The sequence below is a fragment of the Acipenser ruthenus genome, chromosome 4 (genome assembly GCF_902713425.1).
Source record: "Acipenser ruthenus chromosome 4, fAciRut3.2 maternal haplotype, whole genome shotgun sequence".
Lineage (NCBI taxonomy): Eukaryota > Metazoa > Chordata > Actinopteri > Acipenseriformes > Acipenseridae > Acipenser > Acipenser ruthenus.
In genome coordinates this window covers 63,740,217-63,765,281 of record NC_081192.1, presented here as the reverse complement: position 1 = coordinate 63,765,281, position 25,065 = coordinate 63,740,217, and the positions used below count along the sequence as shown (strand labels likewise).

At 37.2% G+C, this 25,065-nt stretch overlaps 1 protein-coding gene across 2 annotated transcripts in view; it reads right to left on the bottom strand.

Moving 5' to 3' along the window:
* LOC117399661 (lanC-like protein 2) overlaps nucleotides 1–24,756 on the bottom strand; it is a 70,178-nt gene extending 45,422 nt beyond the window's left edge. Inside the window, exons 1-3 of one of the 2 annotated variants that reach the window (XM_033998971.3) lie at nucleotides 24,523–24,756; nucleotides 23,322–23,528; nucleotides 10,136–10,253 (exon numbers count right to left, since the gene is read on the bottom strand). In XM_033998971.3, coding sequence (XP_033854862.3) covers nucleotides 10,136–10,253; nucleotides 23,322–23,486 — 283 coding nt within the window. In that variant the 5' untranslated portion in view covers nucleotides 23,487–23,528; nucleotides 24,523–24,756. Of the gene's footprint in view, nucleotides 1–10,135; nucleotides 10,254–23,321; nucleotides 23,937–24,522 lie in introns of those variants that run through there. The other variant, XM_033998972.3, reaches the window with a different exon arrangement.
* Between the last annotated feature and the right edge of the window lie 309 nt (nucleotides 24,757–25,065).

The window sequence follows — 25,065 nt, the reverse complement described above, 5'->3', positions numbered from 1 at the left end:
GTTCTTAAACTTTTCTACTTAAGGACCCAAAACAACGACTCACTGCCTTCTCAAGACCCATCTCAAATTTGGAAATGGAAACAATAATACGGGGGGGCATAAATAATTAAAATATTATATATATTTAATGGAAATTAAGTAAAAGTTAAAATCAAAGACAGTAAAAAAGTTCAGTCTTAATGGGAACAGTGAGGTTCCTGGAAATTTGCTACCAGCATGTCTATCCTTGGCTCAGTCTTTGATAAGGCCACCCTGAGATCATGCTCTGGCCTCAGTCGATTCCTGTACTTGTTCTTCAAGTATGACAATGTTGAGAATCCAGATTCACACAGGTAAGTGGTTCCCAATTGCAAAAGAATGTTTATGGCTTTTTTAGCCAAGCATGAAAAGGTTTCCTGCTGCAGTCACAGATGGTAAATCCAGAACTCACTTATTGTCTTTGTTTCAAAAAGCATTTTGCTGCTGCCATTAGCTTGAATTGATACGAATGCTTCCATCTCAGTCATACTTAAACCCAAGTCTGAGGATGTTGCTGCCAGCAAGGGGAACTTTACCCACTGAAACGTGCCAAAGTTTTCAGGAAAGTAATTCTTAAAATTCTCCTGCAGGCTTGTCATGTGCTCCAGTATGTCCCATTTTACATTTTCTGTAAGAGAATTTCCATTTCCATCAAGAAAAGCAGAAAGTACAGGGAAGATAGCATATTCTCCCAGTTCCAGTCTAGAATGTCAAAATTTCAGGCGTGCCACAAACCCTTGAATGGAGTCTTGAAGAGACAGAACATTGGACTCCCTGCTTTGAAGACCCAAGTTTAACTCATTCAATTTTCTATATATATCCACCAAATACGCAAACCTTGACAACCAACTGGTACCAAGAAAGAGGCCTGAAAAGTCAGACTTATCTTTCTCCAAAAAAGCTTGCATTTCCTCCTTCAGTTCCCAAAGTCTATCCAGCACCCTCCCCCTGGACAGCCATCTGACCTCTATATGGAACAGAAAATGTTCATGGGCTGCCCTCATCTCCTTACAAAGAGCACCGAACAACCTTGCTTGCATTGGACGTCTCTTAATCAAGTTTACTATTTTGACAACTGAATCTAACACTTCTCCCAGATTTAACTGCAATGACTTGGATGCCAGGGCCACTCTGTGCAAAATGCAATGGGTCACTGTTACATCAGGTGCAAGTTTTCTAACATGAGCAATAAAGCCTGATTTATAACCCACCATAGTCTTGGCACCATCTGTACAGATCCAGACACAGTCACTCCATTCCAAGTGCAAGTTCTTCAAGATTGAATTCACTAACCTGAAAATGTCCTCACCCTTGGTGGTCTTATCTAAGTGAACACAAAAAAAATTCCTCTTGAATATCTCCATCACTCACAAACCTTACAAATACCATTACCTGAGGCAGTCCAGATACATCAGTTGATTCATCCAACTGAAGAGCAAATCTTTTGTAGTGCTGTATTTTCTCTATAACAGCTTTCTGAATATCACAGGACATATCCGGAATCCGCTTTGCTACTGTATCATTTGAGAGGGGGATTGAATCCACTTTCCTGGCTGCTTTGTCACCTAACAGACTTTTACAGATGTCCTTAACACAAGGTTTGATAAGATCCTCTCCTATAGTGTGCGGTTTCTTCTCCTTTGCTATGCGCATACTAACTTGATAAGATGCTTTCAAGGCTGCACGGTTTCCTTGAAATGCCTGAAATAACAGATTAATTATTAAGTATATTATATAATAATACACTTATACCAATACAAGCCATTATTATTATTGTAGTTGTTCACAGACCACAATGTTCATTAACCACAATGTTTATGGTGAATCTCACCGGCTTTTTTCTGTGACTGATTTGGCACGTTAACTTTAGCAACAATTTACTCAGTGAGCACAGAGGCTCAGCCACTGGAACAATCGGTGAATAAAACAACGTTCAACTCCCCCCTCCTTTCGTGCCTATTATTTATGAATTCGGCCACTTTTTTTTTTTTTTACTATGAGTCATCTTTTACAGAAATCTACAATGTCCACAATTCAGTGCAGTGATGAGCGTCAGATCTGCAGCTGCTCAAACTACACAACCCAGGTTCCCAAGGAACCTACCCGTTATGACAAACTACAGCTGTAATATTTATGAATAGAACTTAAGAAAGAAGCTTATGACAAAAGCCGAAATAGACATGCAGGAACTTACAGGTTAGTGGTTTGCTATTAGCAGGTGGCTCAAGGTTTTTTTTTTTTTTTAAATACGGCCCTATGCTTAAAACAGCAAAGCTTTCGCGTGCCATCCCATAATTTTAGATGAAAAAAATCCAAAGATAATCGTATTTGAACTTACTTTTCCACTGTCGAAGTACTGCTTGGTGAAGTTGGCCGCTCGGGTCTTGAAAAACTCCAGAGGTTTTTGTTGATGTTAAGAACATAAGAAAGTTCACAAACGAGAGGAGGCCATTCAGCCCATCTTGCTCGTTTGGTTGTTAGTAGCTTATTGATCCCAGAATCTCATCAAGCAGCTTCTTGAAGGATCCCAGGGTGTCAGCTTCAACAACATTACTGGGGAGTTGGTTCCAGACCCTCACAATTCTCTGTGTAAAAAAGTGCCTCCTATTTTCTGTTCTGAATGCCCCTTTATCTAATCTCCATTTGTGACCCCTGGTCCTTGTTTCTTTTTTCAGGTCAAAGAAGTCCCCTACGTCGACATTGTCTATACATATTTTGAATGTTTGAATCAGATTGCCGCATAGTCTTCTTTGATCAAGACTGAATAGATTCAATTCTTTTAGCCTGTCTGCATACGACATGCCTTTTAAACCCGGGATAATTCTGGTTGCTCTTCTTTGCACTCTTTCTAGAGCAGCAATATCCTTTTTGTAACAAGGTGACCAGAACTGAACACAATATTCTAGGTGAGGTCTTACTAATGCATTGTAAAGTTTTAACATTACTTCCCTTGATTTAAATTCAACACTTCTCACAATATATCCGAGCATCTTGTTGGCATTTTTTATAGCTTCCCCACATTGTCTAGATGAAGACATTTCTGAGTCAACATAAACTCCTAGGTCTTTTTCATAGTTCCCTTCTTCAATTTCAGTATCTCCCATATGATATTTATAATGCACATTTTTATTTCCTGCATGCAATACTTTACACTTTTCTCTATTAAATTTCATTTGCCATGTGTCTGCCCAGTTCTGAATGCTGTCTAGATCATTTTGAATGACCTTTGCTGCTGCAAGTGTTTGCCACTCCTCCTATTTTTGTGCCGTCTGCAAATTTAACGAGTTTGCTTACTATACCAGAATCTAAATCATTAATGTAGATTAGGAATAGCAGAGGACCTAATACTGATCCCTGTGGTACACCACTGGTTACCTCGCTCCATTTTGAGGTTTCTCCTCTAATCAATACTTTCTGTTTTCTACATGTTAACCACTCCCTAATCCATGTGCATGCATTTCCTTGAATCCCTACTGCGTTCAGTTTGAGAATTAATCTTTTATGTGGGACTTTGTCAAAAGCTTTCTGGAAATCTAAATAAACCATGTCGTATGCTTTGCAATTATCCATTTTCAATGTTGCATCCTCAAAAAAGTCAAGTAGGTTAGTTAGACACGATCTCCCTTTCCTAAAACCATGCTGACTGTCTCCCAGGATATTGTTACCATATAGGTAATTTTCCATTTTGAATCTTATTATAGTTTCCATAAGTTTACATATAATAGAAGTCAGGCTTATTGGTCTGTAGTTACCTGGTTTGGTTTTGTCTTCCTTTTTGTGGATCGGTATTACGTTTGCTATTTTCCAGTCTGTCGGTACTACCCCTGTGTCAAGAGACTGTTGCATGATCTTGGTTAGCGGTTTGTAAATAACTTCTTTCATTTCTTTGAGTACTATTGGCAGGATCTCATCTGGCCCAGTGGATTTGTTTATTTTAAGAGCTCCTAGTCCCTTTAACACTTCTGCCTCTGTTATGCTAAAGTTATTTAAAACTGGATAGTAACAGGTCGACATGTGGGGCATGTTGTCCGTGTCCTCCTTTGTAAAAACCTGTGAAAAGTAATCATTTAATATATTTGCTATTTTTTTTTCTTCATCTATGATTTTGCCATTTGTGTCTCTTAGACATTTAACCTCCTCTTTGAATGTTCTCCTGCTGTTATAATATTGGAAAAACATTTTGGAATTGGTTTTAGCCCCCTTAGCAATATTGATTTCTATCTCTCTCTTGGCCTTTCTAACTTCCTTTTTGACTTGTGTTTGCAGTTCCAAGTACTCTTTCTGTGTACTTTGTTTTTGGTCCCTTTTAAAACGCTCTGTAAAGTGCCTTTTCTCGCTGAATATTTTTTTAAATTGATCTATTAAACCATTTTGGCCATTTTGTTTTAGATTTAGATTTGTCTACTTTTGGGATGTAATTGTTTTGCGCCTCTAGTACTACATTTTTAAAAAACAGCCATCCTTTTTCTGTGGATGTTTTCTCTATTTTACTCCAATCTACTTCTGTTAGTCTCTGTTTCATACCTTCATAGTTTGCTTTTCTAAAATTGTAAACCTTAGCTTTAGTCATTACTTTTGGGGTTTTAAAAAATACTTCAAATGAAACCATGTTGTGGTCTGAGTTTGCCAATGGCTCTCTGACCTCTGTTTTAGTTATTCTATCTTCGTTATTTGAAAAGATTAAATCAAGGCATGCCTCCCCTCTAGTCGGTGACTTGACAAATTGCGTTAGGAAGCAGTCATTTGTCATTTCCACCATTTCAATTTCGTCCGTCGTGCCCCCCATCGGGTTTTCCCATTTTATATGGGGGAAGTTGAAATCCCCCATTAGTATGGCTTCTCCTTTGCTACACGCATTTATAATGTCATTGTATAACAGATTATTTTGCTCAGCGTCTGAATTTGGCGGTCTATAGCATGCTCCTATTATTATGCCCTTTGAATTTCTGTCCATTATTCTGACCCATATTGATTCTGCATTGTTTTCTTTGTCCTGATTTAACACCTGGGCTTCAAGACTATTTCTTATGTACAGCGCTACCCCTCCGCCTCTTCTGTCCTGCCTGTCTTTCCTATATAGTGTGTACCCACTAATATTATATTCGTCTCCATCACTCTCAGACAACCAAGTTTCTGTAACACCTATCACATCGTAGTTACTTGTTAGTGCAGCAGCTTCAAGTTCTAACATTTTGTTTCTGAGACTTCTAGCATTAAGATAAATACATTTAATAGTTGTCTTATCTGAGTTGTTGCCCTTGTTTTGATGTGGTCTCCCTTCTGTTTTTTTGTTTTCTCCCCCCTTCCTTTCTAGTTTAAATGCTTCTGGACCTCCTCAAGGATCCTTTCTCCGAGTAGATTGGTTCCCTTTCTGTTTAAGTGCAGTCCGTCCCACCTATATAGATAGTCCTTGTTGTAGAATGTGCTCCTCTGTTCAAGAAAGGTGAAGCCTTCCTGTGTGCACCACGATTTCAGCCATGCATTTTGATTTTGTATTTCCAGCTGTCCATATGGTCCTTTGCAAGGTGCCGGCAGTGTCCCAGAAAATACCACAGTTTTGGTCTTGTCTTTTAATTTCCTCCCTAGATCTCTGAATTTATTTTGCAGGGGTCTTGGTCTGTCTCTTCCAATTTTGTTTGTACCGATGTGGATGACTACTACCGGGTCGTCTCCTGTTCGTTCTAGGAGCCTGTCCACATTCTCAGTGATGTGCTTGACAGAGGCTCCTGGAAGGCAGCACACTGTTGTAGTAAGGGGGTCCAAACTGCGAACTGAACTTGCTGTGTTTCTCAATATGGAATCCCCAACAATCATGACCTCCCTTCTTTTTGCTGCCTGGCCAGCACTGTTGTTTCTGGATGTTGTTTCTTTCATTCTCTTGATGTTGGTTTTGGTCATCTAAATGTTGAAGTTGCTCAAATTTGTTGGATGTCTGGATTTCTGGTGGTTGTGTTTGACGAAGTTTCTTTTTTTCCCTGCTTCTGCCTATCTGAACCCAGCTGTTTCGACTCTCTTCCATCTCCCTGGTGCCTTTCAGTCTGCTAGGGGTGCAGACTTCCATGAATTGTGGGTGTGTCAGCTCCTCAAACTCCTGTTGCTGTCTCATTTCCTCCAGCTCCTTTTCTAGCAGGCTTAATCGCTGAAGCAAGTCCTGGATCGTGCGGCACTTTACACAAACTTGGTTGAGCTCTGTTGGGTTTTCTCGGATTTCCCACATCATGCAGTTGTTACAGATTACTGGCTTGAAGACCATTTTTTTTTGGAAGTTTAGTTTAGCTTCTGCAGCTGTCAACCTGCTTTCAAACTGCTTCTAACTGCGTTGTACTTGTCCACGACTGTACTTCTCCCACGATGTCACTTCCACATGCTTCGTTTCCAAATGTCGCCTCAGTTTATTTATTTTAAGGCTTTCATTCGACAGGACATCTCCACAAAGCACACACTGAGGATGCTCCTCTCCATTCCGAATGGCTTTTATAAATCCCAAAGTCAAGAAACTGTCACTGTATTTTCGTTTCATCGTATATGAAACTATGATTGGAGTGTACTGTACTACTGGTAATTTAGTGTTCCCGCGCACTCAGATTAGCGGCGGCACGCACGTTGGATTAGTACGCTCTCCTGAGAAACACAGGTTCGCGCCCGCCTGTAGCCCTGTTAAAGCAGCATATTTTTCCCCCACGGTGCGACCCACCAGAAAGATGTTCGAGACCCACTTTGGGTCGCGACTCATAATTTAAGAACCGGTGCCCTAGATACTGTTGCTACGTCGGATAAGCTACCGAGATAAAAATGACAGCCGTGCGAAGTTCAAGTGTTCGGCTTTGCGAATTAAAACAAAACGTTACAGCGTCCTTTTGGAAAACTGACAAAATCTCATCCCGCGGTTTCCCATCAACAAAGAGCTAAAAACCAAAATAAAACATATACCATGCAAAGCAGTAATAAGGCAAGTCATACATGGGGTGGATTTAATTGGTAGTTTGAAAAGTGCTTAGTTGTGCTAACTTTTTTTTTTTTTTTTTTTTTAATTTAGTCGTCGCCAATTTTTTTACCCCGGTTTTTCTCCCCAATTTAGCATGCCCAAATATTATCTGTATCCTCGGCTCACCGCTCGCAACCCCCCGCCGACTCGGGAAACGGAGGCTGGAACTCCACGCGGAGCGCCTTTACTGGATGCGCCACTCGGGAGCCCACGCTAACTTTTTTCTTAATAATTAAAAAGAATAAATAGACACTTCTCAAGAGACCATGGCAAACAAGGCAAGAGCATTACCAAAGTTAATACATAAAACAGGGGTTTTAAACAATACGGCCTACATGTTACAAGTTAGTGTTTGTTGTGCTTTGCTCTGATGTTTTTTTTAGTACTAATAACGTTGCATCAATGAACTAGTAATATCGCTGTTGCAGCATTTTAAAATGTGTCTAAACTGTAGTAGTTTTTAGATTAACAAAAATCTGTATCACACAAAATAATAATTATATATATATATATATATATATATATATATATATATATATATATATATATATATATATATATATATATATATATATATTATAATCCAGGGCTGGTCGAGCAATCACAGCTGTCTGTATATTGGATGGATATGGACAGTTGGAGCCTTGTCACATATTCTAAATCACTGCGCTGCCTCACAGAATTGAAAAGTATCGGACGGTAGACATCTTGCTTTTACAGTTGCAGATGTACAGCTGTAACTATGAAACTGAGTGACCAATTACCTGCAAAAATAAATTACTAAGTAGTAAGTAGACATGCTGATTTGGGTGAAGAACAAGTAAAGATACCAAAAAAAAAAAAAAAAACGCTGCCTTTATACTCAGGTCACCCTGACTTTGTCACTTAAATAATGTATTTTTAGCGATTTGTAAACACTACAGAAAAACACAAAAAGACACTTCTGCACATTAGCCACCCCTCTCAGACACATACCCAGGGCCGGATTAACGCATAGGCAAACTAGGCATGTGCCTAGGGCCCGAACTCAAGGAGGGGCCCAAAACAGTAACGTGTTGTTTTTTTGTTTTGTTTTGTTTTTTTACACATACAGATTTGCACCTAAACTGGAAAAAAAAACCTCACTGACATTCGAACCGAGGCATGTATCTCAAAATCAAATTGTTCTGACAGATGTTACATAGATTTCTGTATCCCCACATGATTCCATGCCTGTGCAGATGCAGTTTTTCAAAGCTGGACGTGGATGCACAATATTCCTGTGCCTGAGTCCCGTTGTGTTCTCAAGCACTGCCATTGAGTTCTGCTGCAGTTTGCAACAAATATTGAAAACAAGACCAAACTAATTCTGTAGCAAAAGAAAACAGCACATTTAACTGATTGTCTAGATATACAGTACGTTCAGCCTCCTGCATTGCTCAATCAAACCATTGATTAAAAGTAACCTTATAAAACTGTATTTCTTTTAAAACACATTTTCATTTTATTACATGTAAATACTGTTGAAAAACATCCAGCGTTCACGTCCAACGATCTTTGAAAAAATGCAGCTGTCGGCATGGAATCATCAAGAGCAGGGGTTTTCAACCGGGGGTACGCGTACCCCTGGGGGTACTTCTAAGGGTCATAGGGGGTAAGCAGGACGACTCAGAAATGCACAAATAAAAATGAAAGTAAGAAAAAACAATCTTGAATTTTTTTAACGGTATTATATATTCTCTAAAACACGATGTATACTTATTTAATCTTTGTTTAGCAGATCAAAGTTAACGGCTAATGAAAAAAAAGAGAATCTATCATGTCCACATTTTCCACCTGTAAGCATGCGCGATTTCGATTGCATGGATTTCCACTCTGAAATATAGGTTGGCAACAGCGGATTTATTTATTTATTTAGTATTCTAACCTACAGTCTTAAAGTGAGTGTGACAGACTGTTCAAAAAATGTTTTGTAACTGCATTTTTATTCCAAAAGACAAATGTGCTGTTTGTTCATAGTGTCTAAAAGAACCGGAATGACGTGGAAGTTATTTATTTTATTTTAATTATTCTGTAGTTATGTTGAACTCCCTTTTGACAAAGTTTGGTTTAAACTGTGTGTGAACTATTATTTTTTTATATATTTTTTTAAATTGTATTATTATTACCACAGTCGGTTCCTGGCAGTTTCTTTTAATTTTAATTATTAACTGTTACTAAACTCTGAAAAAACAAGCCTTTGAAAGACCGAGTCCACAACAGCAGGTAAAGTGCATAAACTGCAATGTCTTTATTTAAAGTGGAGAACAGTGATATCCAGACGTACAGCATTCAGACAACACTCCAGGATTTAGGAAAACATTTTAGCAACTGCTGGTTTAGCAGGATATTAAGTCTGATAACCCCTCCAGTATGAATTGAAAAAAGCCACATAACAATATAAAGTATATGAACTATACTAAGAAAATAAAAAAATACATATATGCACCAAATGCATATATCTGCAACAATCTGCAAATGCAACTGTAATTTCAACGCAGAATCTGAAAAACTACTGTATGTTTCCTGTTTCTGTAAGTTTCTGTCATGTTTTATTCATTTCTAGATGCCGATGTCAATATTGTAAAAGCAGATATACAAACTGGAAAACAGCACAACATAAAACACAAATGTAAGCATTTCACTTGGCATAGCAACCTGACATTGCAGTTTGCGAGATGTACACTTTATTAACTCAAAGTGTACTGTCTCTACACAGCAAAAACCTATAAAAGTCATATAACCTCAATATGGCAGTGTGACGAGAGCTGCATCTGCAATAGGAAATCATTACCTCAAAATGTCTCTGAGATATGATGTTTTGACAGGGTATGAAGCAGCCAATATACCAAAGCGTTATGGAAACCAAAAAGGTACATGACCACCATATGGCAGCCATGACAAGTCCCAGGTCAAAGTGAGATTATTATAGTTTGTAGTAATGACAGTGGCTGTAGTGTTGACATGGCCAGCAGTGACAGCAGATTTACATAAACAGGGAGGTTTCAAAAGGAAACACAAGGAAATCAGCCACAGCAGTGGGAAATTCAATTTCAGCATGATATATTTTCTAGTTAACAAAAAATGTACCAGATCCAGCGAACAGTCACTAACCTGTCCATCCTGTATAAGCAGAGAAGTCGTGTGGGTCGGCCATCTTCAGGCCCTCCTCCATTTGCTGTAGCAGGTCATCGATCTTCTTGTTAACCTTATTCCTGAAGCCATCACTGATCTAAAAAGAGAAAGCATTTCCAACTGCTAGCCATTGAGGGTTTACTGAGCACTTACCCCACTACTCCAATCTAATATGTTATTATTATTATTATTATTTATTTCTTAGCAGACGCCCTTATCCAGGGCGATTTACAATTGTTACAAGATATCACATTATACATTATTTCACATTATACAGATATCACATTATTTTACATACAATTACCCATTTTTCAGTTGGGTTTTTACTGGAGCAATCTAGGTAAAGTACCTTGCTCAAGGGTACAACAGCAGTGTCCTCCACTGGGGATTGAACCCACAACCCTCCGGTCAAGAGTCCAGAGCCCTAACCACTACTCCACACTGCTGCCCTGTTCTACTCTGCTTGTAGAGTATGCATTGACTGGGATGCAAATTGGCAACCTTATAGAGATCACAACACTTCACTGGAGATATTACATTACTAAACCCTTGCTACCATTTTAATTTTATCATATATTCACTAAACTGAGTAAGATATTAGTCAAATGACATTTGGGAGAGGAGTCGGGAACCAATGAATTGTTTCTGATTGAACAGGTTGGAATGAAATTGTCGGTGCTATGAATTCAGAAGACATTAACGGGAAGACCCAATGTGAAACTAAAATAACTGCTCGAAACTGATTTTTGACCAGGGATACCGTAATGAAAATATCTAAACATATCTAACGATTATGTTGAAAAAGATATTGCAGGAATACGAACAACAATGCAGAAAGCTAGGAAAGTCATGTGTTGTGTATTAAACCCTACAGCCTGTTTAGTAACATATTCAGTTAAATCTGATTTATTATGATATTATTATAGTATTGTCATGTTTTGTATTTGTATTGCTATACACAGCACACTGCAGGATGGAAATAAGACTCGGGTGATAATAAACAGTGATACAATAGTTGTTTAAAACACACAGTAACACAGTATACAGTACCTAACACAGTATAGATTAATTGGAAAAATGGGTTTACATTTGTATCTGTTCTAGAAACCAGCAGTTTAAAATCTCTGACTTTCTGAGCCTGGGATTGACTGCCCCGCCTATTGTCTGGCTCTGCTAAATGATGGTGTCTATCAGGTGATTTAGTCAGAGGCAGCCTAAAAAGCTGCAGTGTGTCCTTTTTAATACACATGGCGCCTGGCTCTAAGGAAATTAAACATGACTGTGCAAAGCTGAATGCAGAGGAACTGGGTAGGTTGCTGTCAGCTTTTACTGGAGAAAACTGGGATAGTGCTGCTCGTGAATACTATCAACCCAATAGTTGTTTTTTTATATAGCCACATTTCATTTGTTCACACTTGATGAATCTTAAATATAACTTTTCTTGGTTAAATTGCCCATTATCATCTAATAGGAGAAACTGGAATAGGACATACTATTCCAGGTAGGGGGTCTAATTTAAATGATCAAACAGTGGCAGACCACTAATCTTGTAACCTGTCCTAACGTGGAGTTGTTGCAGTCTCACGTCCGCTCTAGCTTGACACATTAAAAAAAAACATTTTAAAAAAACAATATTAGTACACATGACCCTTTACACCAGCAACTATGAAGCACTTTTAGATTCCTAACAAACCGTGGTGATGTACATTAATTCATACATACAGTTATAGGGTAACTCTGGTTATGTTGAACCCACAAAGACCTGAATATAGGCTTTAAGCTTCAAATTTAACATAGATTTACATAGAAATACAGTGATTTACAGTACAATTCAACAATTATACTATCACTTTTAAAGTGTGACATACATATGCCCCCCTCCACTACAGCCATCATCGAGGATATGCATCCCTGGAAGAGGATAATAAGCCCACTGTGTATTCATAAAAAGTTATGACTGGCATACTCTTGTTTTGTCTACCAAAAGCACAGTTAGATAGTAGTGAGTGAATAATTGAATTTTAAATCCAAAGTAATTGCATAGCTAGAGATTAATTGCAAATAACAGTTTTGTTAGGTCCTTGAGCCAGTGTCCTCTTAAGACACTTAGCATTGCTTTTTTTTTTATAATAGGTGGTCATTTGTATTTTCATAACACTCATCAACCATGTACTGTAGCAGCCAACTGAAATGCTACATAAGCACTTTAGAATAATTCACAAGGAACATTTTCAGATGAAAAACGCTAAATTCTAAGCTATAAAAATAAATCACTTTTTAGGACAGGAGCCAGACAAATAACTATAGGAATAGGGTATTTGTCTCTCTTCAATCAGCTAAAGTTTTATATTTTGGTTCTCCCTAACCTCCCTCCCAACAGCCCACATTAAATTTTGATGGCAGATACCATTATCTATTGGTCTCTTTCGGTTCTCAACAGCAGCATGTTTGGTTAGCTTAAGATGGTGTCTGTCAATTGGAATCCAAATTATTATTATTATTATTATTATTATTATTTATTTCTTAGCAGACGCCCTTATCCAGGGCGACTTACAATCGTAAGCAAATACATTTCAAGTGTTACAATACAAGTAATACAATAAGAGCAAGAAATACAATAACTTTTGTTCAAGCAAAGTACAGTGTGACAAACCACAATTCAATAATACAGCAGATAATAGTGATAGTTACATCAGGATATGATTAAATAGTGAAGTCAATAACACTAAAACAAGATCTATAGGCCTCTAAAAATACTTTCTTGAAAAAGAAACCAATATAATATCATTAGTACCTACACAATTGAAAAAGTATTGCTTAGAACCAGGCAAAAATACTATGAGCTGGGAGATAAGGCCCACAAACTTTTATCTTGGCAACTAAAAAAACAAACTACAAACTCCCACATTAAGCAATTAAAAAAAATATTTATTATTGACCAGTAATCCAAAAGAAATCAATTTATGCTTCAAACATTTTTATAACAACTTATACACCAACAGGGGGAGACACAAAGGATAATATTGATAAATTTCTTAACTCTTTCAACTTCTTAACTGAGAGATATTAGAACAACCTATAACCAAGGGGGAAATATTAGCCGCCCTCATGACATTACAATCCAGTAAACAGAAGTCGCATTAACGCAAAATTTTGCGTCCTAGACGCAAAATAAATCCATTAGACGGAAAAATATTTTGTCTTGCGTTCGCGGGATGCACAGAATGGAAAAGGGACGCAGACATGCATATTCACAGTAATCTATTCACGTTTTACCGTCCTTGTATTAAGAATAAAATCAATCCTCATTCTATATATGTAACAAATGAATGCACTTATCCGTCACACGCGATTTCCGACTCCGTCACTAGTTTTCTGATACAAAGCCCATCTCTTAAATGTTACAATTTGTCTGACTATAAGTCACAGCCCGCATTTAAAAAAAATAAATAAATAATCTCTCTCATGCCAAATCAGTCTGTCTTATATGATGCAGCCACACAGCGCTTCCTCCAGTTTCACCTGACGAAAATGCAGCCAAAACAAAGCGAACGAGACAAGCTAACAGTTAATCATTAAACAGTTCTAGATACTGTGATGTATATATATATTTTTTTAAATCTGTGATCTTTAGTTGTTTTTGTGCATCTTCATTTGCAAGTGAACTGTGACATTAGGGCCTTATCGAGCACTATATTCTGCAATTTTGAATACTGACTTTGGATACTGTTTTAATTCTGGAAACTGTTGTCGTTTTTTTTTTTTATCTTTTGGTTTTGCTAAATTGCATTGCCTTTTATGTTTTACGCAGTTCTGTGCATGGGTAACATTTAGATTTAATTTTGCTGTTAGGATGTTAATGGGAAATTTGACATACTGCTACGATACCCTGGAATTAAAAGTATGTATGTATTGCCGTTAATGTGTCATCTCTTTAGTTTTGGCAAGTGATATTGTCAGAATCATATCGTTCTGAATTAAAATACTTCTTCTGTTGAAAATATAGTACTGTACCAACAAAACCAACACAGTACATCTAAATAGAAGCCTTCTTATTTTAAAACACAATCTTTTCAGATGTGTATTTTTGATATTGTATTTTTTTATTTTTTTTTCCATGAAAAACAGACAAGCGTTGTAACAGGCCAAAATGAAATGATCAGATATGCGTCACATGCGTTTAACCGTCACTGAAGTCAAAATGTTATAGGGTCGGATATGTGAGTGCTGACTGTATAACAACATTAAGGTACACTCCAGTCCAGTAGGTGGCAGCAATAAGCCTCATATTTGGCTTACGCAGCAATATTAAGATATTTACTTTTAGGCCCTGTCCACACTGCATAACTGATCTCGAGAACCATACTCAAAAATGTTAGTCGGGCGTAATGTGTACACACAATATACACAATTAAAATAGTTTGGTTACAGTCCCTAGCAGAGCACTGAACAGTGGAAATTAATATGATATCCCACCATGCACTGTATTTTATTTTAATATAATGTGTTATTATGCCCCATATTAACACAGGTCCATATTGCTAAGAAATAAAACAATTATTTTGGAAAAAGTAAATGCGAACACACACAAGTAGGGCTTGAAGTTTTGGGGTTTTATTTTTAATAAGCTGACGTCCCTTTAAAAAATGTAGCTGATTCTGTTTCATAATTAAACTCAGAAAAAGCAGTTAATTACAAAACAATCTTTGCTTTTACCTTCATATCTTGCCTGAGCCTAATTCTGGTCCCTTTAATTTTATTTCAAACAGAGCTGACAAATTACGTGATTTGTTCATCCCCGATCCTACTTTTAACTTGCATATCATTTTTGCAGTCGTCTAATTTAACATTGTGCTTTTGTTATTTTCCCCACTAGTTTAATAGGGATGTTCTGACAGATTTTTTTTACCATAAAAATGAATACCCAGTGCAGAGTGTACATTGATAACCAGTCAGTTGTCAATCAGAAGTTTTTTTGCTAAGCAGTCAGCATCTTCAGGGGATTGCCATAAAGAAGACCACCCATCTGCATCTCAGCTATCTACTTCTGACTACGAGGACTACAGTAACCGAAGCAGTTGCAAGCAGTAGTAATGCAGAAAAACACAAATGAAAAATACGTTCTTATAATTTTGAATGGGAGATGAAGTATCCGTGGCTTGTTTATTGAGACGGCAGGATGTACTGCAGTGTGTGTGAAATAGCTGCTGGCCAAAAAAAAAAAATTATATATATATATATAATTATTATTATTATTATTACCCATTTATACAGTTGGGTTTTTACTGGAGCAATCTAGGTAAAGTACCTTGCTCAAGGGTACAGCAGCAGCGTCCCCCACCTGGGATTGAACCCACGAAAGGTTAGCGTGACCTCTGGGTAAAGCAGCAGGCTTAGATGGATATACAAGTGATTTTTGTTAAAACATTCTGTGAAGTGACCCCATATTTAAATTATATAAATATGTTGTAGGCAATGGTATCTTACCCCCCACGCATCAAGAAGCATTCATTTCTGTAATATGCAAACCGGATAAGGACCCCTCTACATGTGAATCATACCGCCCTATATCACTAGTTAATATAGATCTAAAAATCCTAGCCAAAACAATAGCCCTCAGACTTGAAAAAAAATCCTGCCTTCTTTGATTAACACAGACCAAGCTGGCTTTGTTAGGGATAGAATCAGGAGTACTAATTTAAGGCTTTTTTTCACACTGTCCATGAGGCTGAGCGCTCAGACAATCCAGCTGTCATGGTCTCACTTGACGTGGAGAAGAGGGGCTACATGCAAAAGTATTAGAATACTTTAAATTTGGTCACTACTTTATAAATTGGGTTTGTACCCTGTATAACAATCCTCGAGCCAGAGTCTGCACAAATGGAATTATCTCAAACTCATTTCCTCTTTCCTGGCGCACCAGACAAGGATGCCCACTAACTCCCTTACTATTTGCATTAGTAATTGAGACCCTAGCTAAAAAAAAATCAGGACTAACAAAATTATTATGGGTTTTGAAATAGGAGACAAAAATCATTAATGATATTTTATTGTTTCTTGAAATTACTGAGGATTTTACTAGTATTTCAGGATATAAGATAAACTAGGCAGAGTGAGATCCTTCCCCTAACAGGTACAGATTATTCTCAACTAGAATTGCTCTTTCCATTCAAAATCAAGCCTAAAGGAATTAAATATCTTGGATTCCATGTAGACAGCCACCTTAACAACCTCTACAAGCTAAACCCATATTCCACTAATGGACAAGTAAGATGGTCAACCTTATAGGGTTGGACGATAATGACATTTTCACCAATCGATTATTATCTGTAAATTATCACGATAATCGTGATTTATAAAACCAAATTTATACTTTAGCCATTAAATGTATTTATCTAAATGCTAGAAGTCTCAGAAACAAAATGTTAGAACTTGAAGCTACTGCACTAACAAGTAACTACGATGTGATAGGTGTTACAGAAACTCGGTTGTCTGAGAGTGATGGAGATGAATATAATATTAGTGGGTATACACTGTATAGGAAAGACAGGCAGGACAGAAGAGGCGGAGGGGTAGCGCTATACATAAGAAACAGTCTTGAAGACCAGGTGTTAAATCTGGACAAAGAAAACAACGCCAAATCAATATGGGTTAGAATAATGGACAGAAATTCAAAGGGCATAATAATAGGAGCATGCTATAGACCGCCAAATTCAGATGCCGAGCAAAATAATCTGTTATACAATGACATTATAAATGCGTGTAGCAAAGGAGAAGCCATACTAATGGGGGATTTCAACTTCCCCCATATAAAATGGGAAAAACCGGTGGGGAGCACGACAGACGAAAATTGAAATGGTGGAAATGACAAATGACTGCTTCCTAACGCAATTTGTCAAGGCACTGACTAGAGGGGAGGCATGCCTTGATTTAGTCTTTTCAAATAACGAAGACAGAATAACTGGTCAGAGAACCACTGGCAAACTCATAGAGATAGAAATCAATATTGCTAAGGGGGCTAAAACCAATTCCAAAATGTGTTTCCAATATTATAACAGCAAGAGAACATTCAAAAGAGGAGGTTAAATGTCTAAGAGATACAAATGGCAAAATCATAGACGAAGAAAAAAATAGCAAATATATTAAATGATTACTTTTCACAGGTTTTTACAAAGGAGGACACGGACAACATGCCCCACACGTCGACCTGTTCCTATCCAATTTTAAATAACTTTAGCATAACAGAGGCAGAAGTGTTAAAGGGACTAGGAGCTCTTAAAATAAACAAATCCCCTGAGCCGGATGAGATCCTCCCAATAGTACTCAAAGAAATGAAAGAAGTTATTTACAAACCGCTAACCAAGATCATGCAACAGTCTCTTGACACAGGGGTTGTACCGACAGACTGGAAAATAGCAAACGTAATACCGATCCACAAAAAGGGAGACAAAACCGAACCAGGTAACTATAGACCAATAAGCCTGACTTCTATTATATGTAAACTTATGGAAACTATAATAAGATCCAAAATGGAAAATTACCTATATGGTAACAATATCCTGGGAGACAGTCAGCATGGTTTTAGGAAAGGGAGATCGTGGCTAACTAACCTACTTGACTTTTTTGAGGATGCAACATTGAAAATGGATAATTGCAAAGCATACGACTATGGTTTATTTAGATTTCCAGAAAGCTTTTGACAAAGTCCCACATAAAAGATTAATTCTCAAACTGAACGCAGTAGGGATTCAAGGAAATGCATGCACATGGATTAGGGAGTGGTTAACATGTAGAAAACAGAAAGTATTGATTAGAGGAGAAACCTCAAAATGGAGCGAGGTAACCAGTGGTGTACCACAGGGATCAGTATTAGGTCCTCTGCTATTCCTAATCTACATTAATGGCTTAGATTCTGGTATAGTAAGCAAACTTGTTAAATTTGCAGATGGCACAAAAATAGGAGGAGTGGCAAACACTGTTGCAGCACTTGAATGTAACGTTGCTTATTGTTACATTCAATAAGCAATGAGCATATATGTCTTATAAAAACCATAAATATCCATCTATATTCAATACACATAAGTGTCTATATTTATGCTCCCTCATTAGATATTCATCAAGGCATCTATTCATATATTCACAAACAAGGTCAAAGGTCATCAATCACATTTTGACATAAACTATCGTAATAATACTACTTAGGCTATTCATCTCCGCACATTTAGGCTACACTTGTGACAAATCTGTGGTCCTCACGTTCACATCTTTTCTTTACGAGAAACCATATTTATAAAGCTATAGCATAGCCTACTTATCACCTTTGCATAGTGACACTAAAGATTAATTTATTAGCCTAATCAATGTGCCGTTTGTTTACTTTTCAATACCGAGGTCCAATAAACATGTGGAGCTTTTTTAGAACAAGGATTTGACAAATCGAATTAACACATGCACTTTACTAAAAATGCCTGCCGTTTTCTTTAGAAACTATCACTGAATTCCCTTGTGACACCGCAAGATTTTTATTTTTATTGCCCGTCCGCTTTAAATTGGCACATTCCCGAAAACATCTCTGTGATTCCTATTCATTTGCGGTATAGTTTGTGTTGAATATTATTTTTTAATACATTGTAGGCCTATATATATTTTTTTTTAATTTAAACTGTTTTGTGCTGTTCCAGCTGGCGACAAACCAATTTTGGTAGCTTTTCTTTTTAATGTAGGCTACAGACTCCGTAGCCTCCATGTATTTTTTTCTACATGTTTACAGTTAACCCGTTTGTATTATTTTGTGTAAAAGAAAATGTTCTAAAAAAATCTAGTTTTGTTTATTTAAGAGATTGTGAAGATAGCTGTTTCTTGTTTTGAATTAGATTCATCTAAGGGATTACTTTGTCAACGTGTTGTTTTCTTTTGATATTTCGCTGTTGTGGATGTGTGCATGTAAATCTCCAAAAATAAATATTCACACTGGAGGAAGGGAATTTAAGTGATTCACATGCTGTCGAATCAGTGGAGGCGGATCAACACTTATTCAATGTGTTGTGGGGGAGGGGTGTTAAGAAATGTGTTCTACGTTACATTGGGGTGTGTAAGGATTATTTTGTAAACCAAATAAATACACGTAAAAAAAATGTACTGTGAATACAATGTTATTTTGAACAAATTGCATACAAAAACAAATGCTTTAAGTTTTTACACAATAAACACCACAGTGTTTAACAACATCACTTCATGATGTCTGATCTTCTATGCATTCTGAGCTGTTTGTTTATTCTATCCCTTACGAGTTTGTTGTGCTGTGGTTCCACTCTGAACCGCCTGCGTAAGTATCCCCATAGAATGTGCTTCAGGTTCGTAGGCGGCTCTTTTTTGCCTCTGGATCCATCGCAATTTACATTGTTTGCCCACTCGTGACACCGTTCAGTTGTAGCGAGCTCCCTGAACAACAATGCAGCAGATCTTTCCACTCTTCCTTGGCTCAAGACATGGATTTCCACTTCCTTTTCCAGGCTAATGCTGTTGGTTACAATGTCTGGCAGAACGGTGGCACTGCATAGTACCTGGTTTTGCACGACGTCCGGTAAAGGGGCAGGTATGGCAGCCACAATGGGATCTTGTGTGAAATGCACTGAGTCCTCTTGTACTGTCATGCCTAGGGTATGCACCACGCTCTTCTGGTATTGCTTCGCACATCCGTGTACTCTCCAGTGGTTCATTCTCATAGTGACTCTGCATGCGTTCAAGCACGTCTCTCGCAACTTTGGTAACAGATCCGACTGCTTCGTGCAGATGTACAATTTGCAGCTTCGGGCTGTTAATGCTTCTCCGTTGTTTTTCTACATAACAAGCTTTTTCAGAATAGAGTTCTTTGCCGGGTGAGCAGCAGGTACAATGTGGGTTCGCTGCTGCACAGGTGAAATGCGATCGGGCGGTTGTGGCGATGACATTTGCCTGTGTACAAAAATAAAACGTATTTTATTATAAGCAGTAGCACACGCTTTCCAAATAGCACCAACTTGAAAGGGAATTTCATGTTTAAAATTGAGTTTACTTATTTTGGAGTTGAAGTAGCCCAATACAACCTGAGCACTACATTTAGCCTACATATTGTATTGTTTTTAGTATCTTTTAAAAATGTTGTACCACACAAGTATTAATGTGTTGTTTGTTTGTCTGTGTTCCAGGACCCCCTTGTAAATGAGGCCTAGGTCTCAACGGGTAAATTTACTGGTTAAATAAATAAATAAATACAAAATGTGTAGCCTATAATATCGTACCTTTGGCTTATTGACAAGCTTCCTCTTTTTATCTGGATGGCAGCTTTTGTTGTTACAAAGCTTCATTTTTCTTTTCTTCTGAACGTCATTTTTGATCTGCTGTCTCTCTAACTCTGCTTTTGATTTATCGGCATCTGGTACAATATAAAGTACAAGATAGATTAATGAATTGCATCAGTACCTAACAAAAAATGAGAGCTTCCCAGTAACAATAAAATATAATTTGCGAGCAAAAAAAAAAAAAACGCTTACCACCAAGCTTCATAATTTTCACTGGAAATGTTTCCTTCTCTTTTCCCTTCTTTCAGAGAACCACGTTGCTGCCCTGCTTCAATGTTCCAACAATATCTTTAGTCAAGATGATGTCAGTCTTGTTCGGTTCATATCCAATGTAGGACACAAGGGCAAACTTGGGTACACTGTAGAATGGGCGGGTCTCCATTCTTCTGCATCCGAATCAAGCTCTCCAAAATGAGTGATGCAGGCATGTAAACGTACTGAATTATGCAATCGCCAAGCGCTGGTTTGTATTTCAAATAAAAGCTCAACTATCAACTTTAAAGTTTAATAACTTTGAATGTACACATGAGAAAAGCAAACTGTAAACGGAACAAGTTTATTTTAAGTTAAAGCTGCCAAGTGTCCTGGCAAAATATAATTAAAATTCTTTTTTTACGTGTCAAACTGTAGGGTACCTGAGTTTTGTATTATTAGCTATTACTGATATAAACACATATTTGTGGAATGGTTTTAGTAGCCTACCGTATAATTTTTGTTTTCTTAAAAAAAAAAAAAACGACAACTTACTTTTTATAATAACTAGGAAAACGTAAAACCACCTTCACGTGCATAATGCATGTATCCATTTCTTAAGAAAAAGCAGCATGCTTTAACTTATTGATATATGCTCCTGTACAGTTTATTTATTTTGGGCTATTGCCTTACACAAAAGAGTTTACTAGAAGTTAGCTTTGCCCTTTTGTTATTCGTTAGTTTTAGCACGTGACCTCGACCCTGCTATTAATCTATAGTCAAAGCAGTTTCTAACTAGGTATTGCCCTCTAGCGGTCAGAAAGGCGCTTAACAAGCCCCAAGCTAGTGACAACGTACCGTAAACAACGCACAGAATCGCGTTGTCGGGGGAAATCATAATGACTGCACCTGTATTTTTTTTGTTTTAATGGGTAGATTGCTGTATGTGCAATTATTATGACAGCCGCACGATAGTAGGGCAGTGTAAAAAAAAAAAATATATATATATATATATATATATATATTAGGGCTGTCAATCGCAGTTAACTTCTGCGATTAACACGTACATGTTTTTAGAGATTAATTATTTTAACGCGCGTTAATCGCACTGCTGTGTTTGAGCCTTTCAGCACACTGTACTTCAGTCCCGGCCGCAGCAACATTGTATTGAGTGTCTGAGTGCAGTTATTGTTTAAATAGAAAGTTAGTCACTGAACCGCTTAATGGAGCAAAGCACATCTGTAACAAAACTACATTTGTAAAAACGAAAAGTAAAAATTATAAAAAGTAAAAGGAATTTTATGGGGCTCTAGTTATCAACATCAATCATCCCTACATTTACCTGAACAGAGCATTGTTATTCAAAATATGTATGTGGCAAAAATGTAATAATTCAGAATTGACTTTTATCATGTAGATGTTCGCTTATTTAAGGATGTGTTTTGGGTACATTTAAAATGCCTTAGAAAAATAAAACTTCTCTGTTCAAAACTTGTTTCTCTCTTTTTTTCGTAACAGTTGCCCATTTTCTAAGCTCAATAAGACCCTCCAGGGTGGGCGGTATTGGGAAATACGGGCCTTCCATGGGCTTGAAGGCCTGTGTCTGGTTTTGCCCAATACTGCCCACTCTGTTGGGTCTTGGTTACATGAAAGTGATTTTGCACACTTCTTGTGAACTGTAATGCACCCAAATGTGTACCTTACTATAGATTATAATTAGGGCTTCTGTTGTTCGGTTTTTATTAATTGTATTTTCTGTACTTATTTGTAGCTATTATTTTAGTTTTATGTAAATATTTTATTTTCGGGGCTTTCGTTTTTTTATATACTGTATGACATACTGTTTTCGGTTACTTTTCAAAATGCTTGAGCGTTTTTTTGTTTTGTTTTGTTTGTTTCTGTCAAAACATGTATAGTAATAACTTGACAGTACTTGCACACTTAAGTTGTACAGTCTTTGATGTCTTCAACAACAAAATCACTATGGTCACAGGCACATTGTTCTGGGGTTTTTGTGTGTAGACATTTTTGTACATTTCATTTTGTTTTAAATATTCCGTATCTTAACAGTAATACAGTTTAATTCCTGCTAACAAGACATTCCTGATTGTAATCTCGTTTTAAATCTCGCAAGCGGAGTCTCCAATATAAATGTAGTAATGTGCTGTCCTCAGCAGTTAGGACGGGTTTAAAAGATTCAGAACGAAGGAAGGCGGGTCTTTGCCCAGTAGCACTGGGAAATGTATTTATTGTTATTTTTGTAGTAGTTTTTTTTTGTTTTTGTTTTTTTTAATGATTAAGGGTACGTTTTTTTTTTAAATGAGAAAGGGTAGTCAACTTAAATTGATTCACCATTTCCACAGTTTTTTCGGTGTTTTCTGGTGTTTATTGGCTATCAACCGATTTCATTTTTTTGTATTGTGGATGTTTTATTAGGGCTTCTTATTTTCGGTTTTAACCGATAAAACCGAAAATCAGAAGCCCTAATTATAATCGTCAGTTATATTAGGAAAAAAAAGTATTATAAGTGTAATGGGCCCAGCTGGTTGATTGTGTTTACAAAACAAGCCTGTGTATTTTCATAGCCCGTTGCTTTCGTTTCATAAATTGAAACATACATCATTTATACTTACCTTTCCGTTGGAATCAAAGTGCTCACCGTCGCTTTCGGAACCAGCAGTACCGGGCGTGAAAGCGCCCTGGTCCCAGTCTGGATGAGGATTCAAAAAACACCGCTCCACCATCTCCGATTCAGGTCCTGTCACCAACTTCAGCCGCTTTGACATGCTGTCTCCCATCGCCACGGACAAAACTATAAGGATCACTTTACAGGAGTCTGACTTGAGGCGCAGAAACAAAAAGGGTTTGCAAATGAACAAATCTATCTCGACAAGAGTCAGCTATGCTTTTGAATGCAACACCGTGGAAGTTAATATTTGGATAGCAGACACAAATGAGGATGCAGAGACTATTCCTCCAATATTACAAATACATAAATACAAAGAGATGTGTGTATCGTTATTTTAGAAAAAATGAACTAAATAAGCGCAGAGTTCAGATACTGTTTACTTTATATTATTATTTCCTACTGAAGAACATGCTGAGACTTTTTTGCATAGGAAGTGCCTACTGTTTACAATAACTGTCACTGGTGTCTAGTCTCCAATGCATTTTCACACCACACGTAGGACTACCCTAATAAAATGATATCAACTGCAGCATTTTTACTCTCACAGTTAGGCTCAATATAATATATATACATACAGACAGACAGACATTAATTATGAATGCCTGCAACATGCTAACACCGCGACCACGCGGTTGCAATGGTTAATCATATCATTGTTACAATATATATATATATATATATATATATATATATATATATATATATATATATATATATATAAATCTATAAATATGGGCTATGGTTAATTTAGTGGATTCTAAGGCTTCACGCACGTTCTCATGTAATACATTTTTTGGAAAATCGACACAGTTTATAAAAACAATTACGTTTGTTTACATGTTGCAACATCTGATTTTACACTTAAGCCTAGTGCTGGGTTAAAGTGTCACATTTTAAATACTGCAGTATAGCCGAAATGCAAAGAGCAGCTTCCTTTTAGAATTCTCTTAACAAGAAATCTACAAATTACAACCACAACTGCCTCCCCGCTGCATGATAAATAAACCTGTTTTCATTTCCAAACATACCGATAAAATCAACTTCAGAAACAAAGCTCTGTGGAGACCAGCATATTAGCTCACAGCTTTCTCGCAAAAGCCGGTTCGCTTAAATTATTTTCTCATTCACACCCAGATAAGCCATACCTTAAACTAACCATCCCATCTCTTCAGAACAAAATATATGTTGTCTAAGTAAAATAAACAAAAAAATAGCCTCTCATTTTCCAGACGCCGGGGTTTCCTCCAACAGTATGAAATCAGTCCTAAAATTCGTAAATCCCTTGTTGACACGACTACCGGAGAAGGGCTGGGCTGCAGCCACACTACACAGCATTACACAGCTGTCTTTCTCCGATCTTGTCAAAATTTTCAGTCACAGCTACAGAGAGCAGATGGTGTGTTGCTTCTATTCTACTGATTTGCTGAACACAAACGGATTAAAAATAACTTTACTGTATTGTTACACTGACGTGTTAGACTAAAAGCAAGTGTAACAAGTTAATTTTTTTGGGCAGCCATTGTGCTAAGATTGTATTTTGCTTATTTGTATTATTACCTAAATACAATAATATAAATACAGTTCATTCATGGCTTCGACGTGAAAACATGTGAGTAGTGCCTATATGCGCATCGCTCTTTTTTAATTTAATAAATTAAACATCATTAAATGGAGCTTAATTCAGAGTA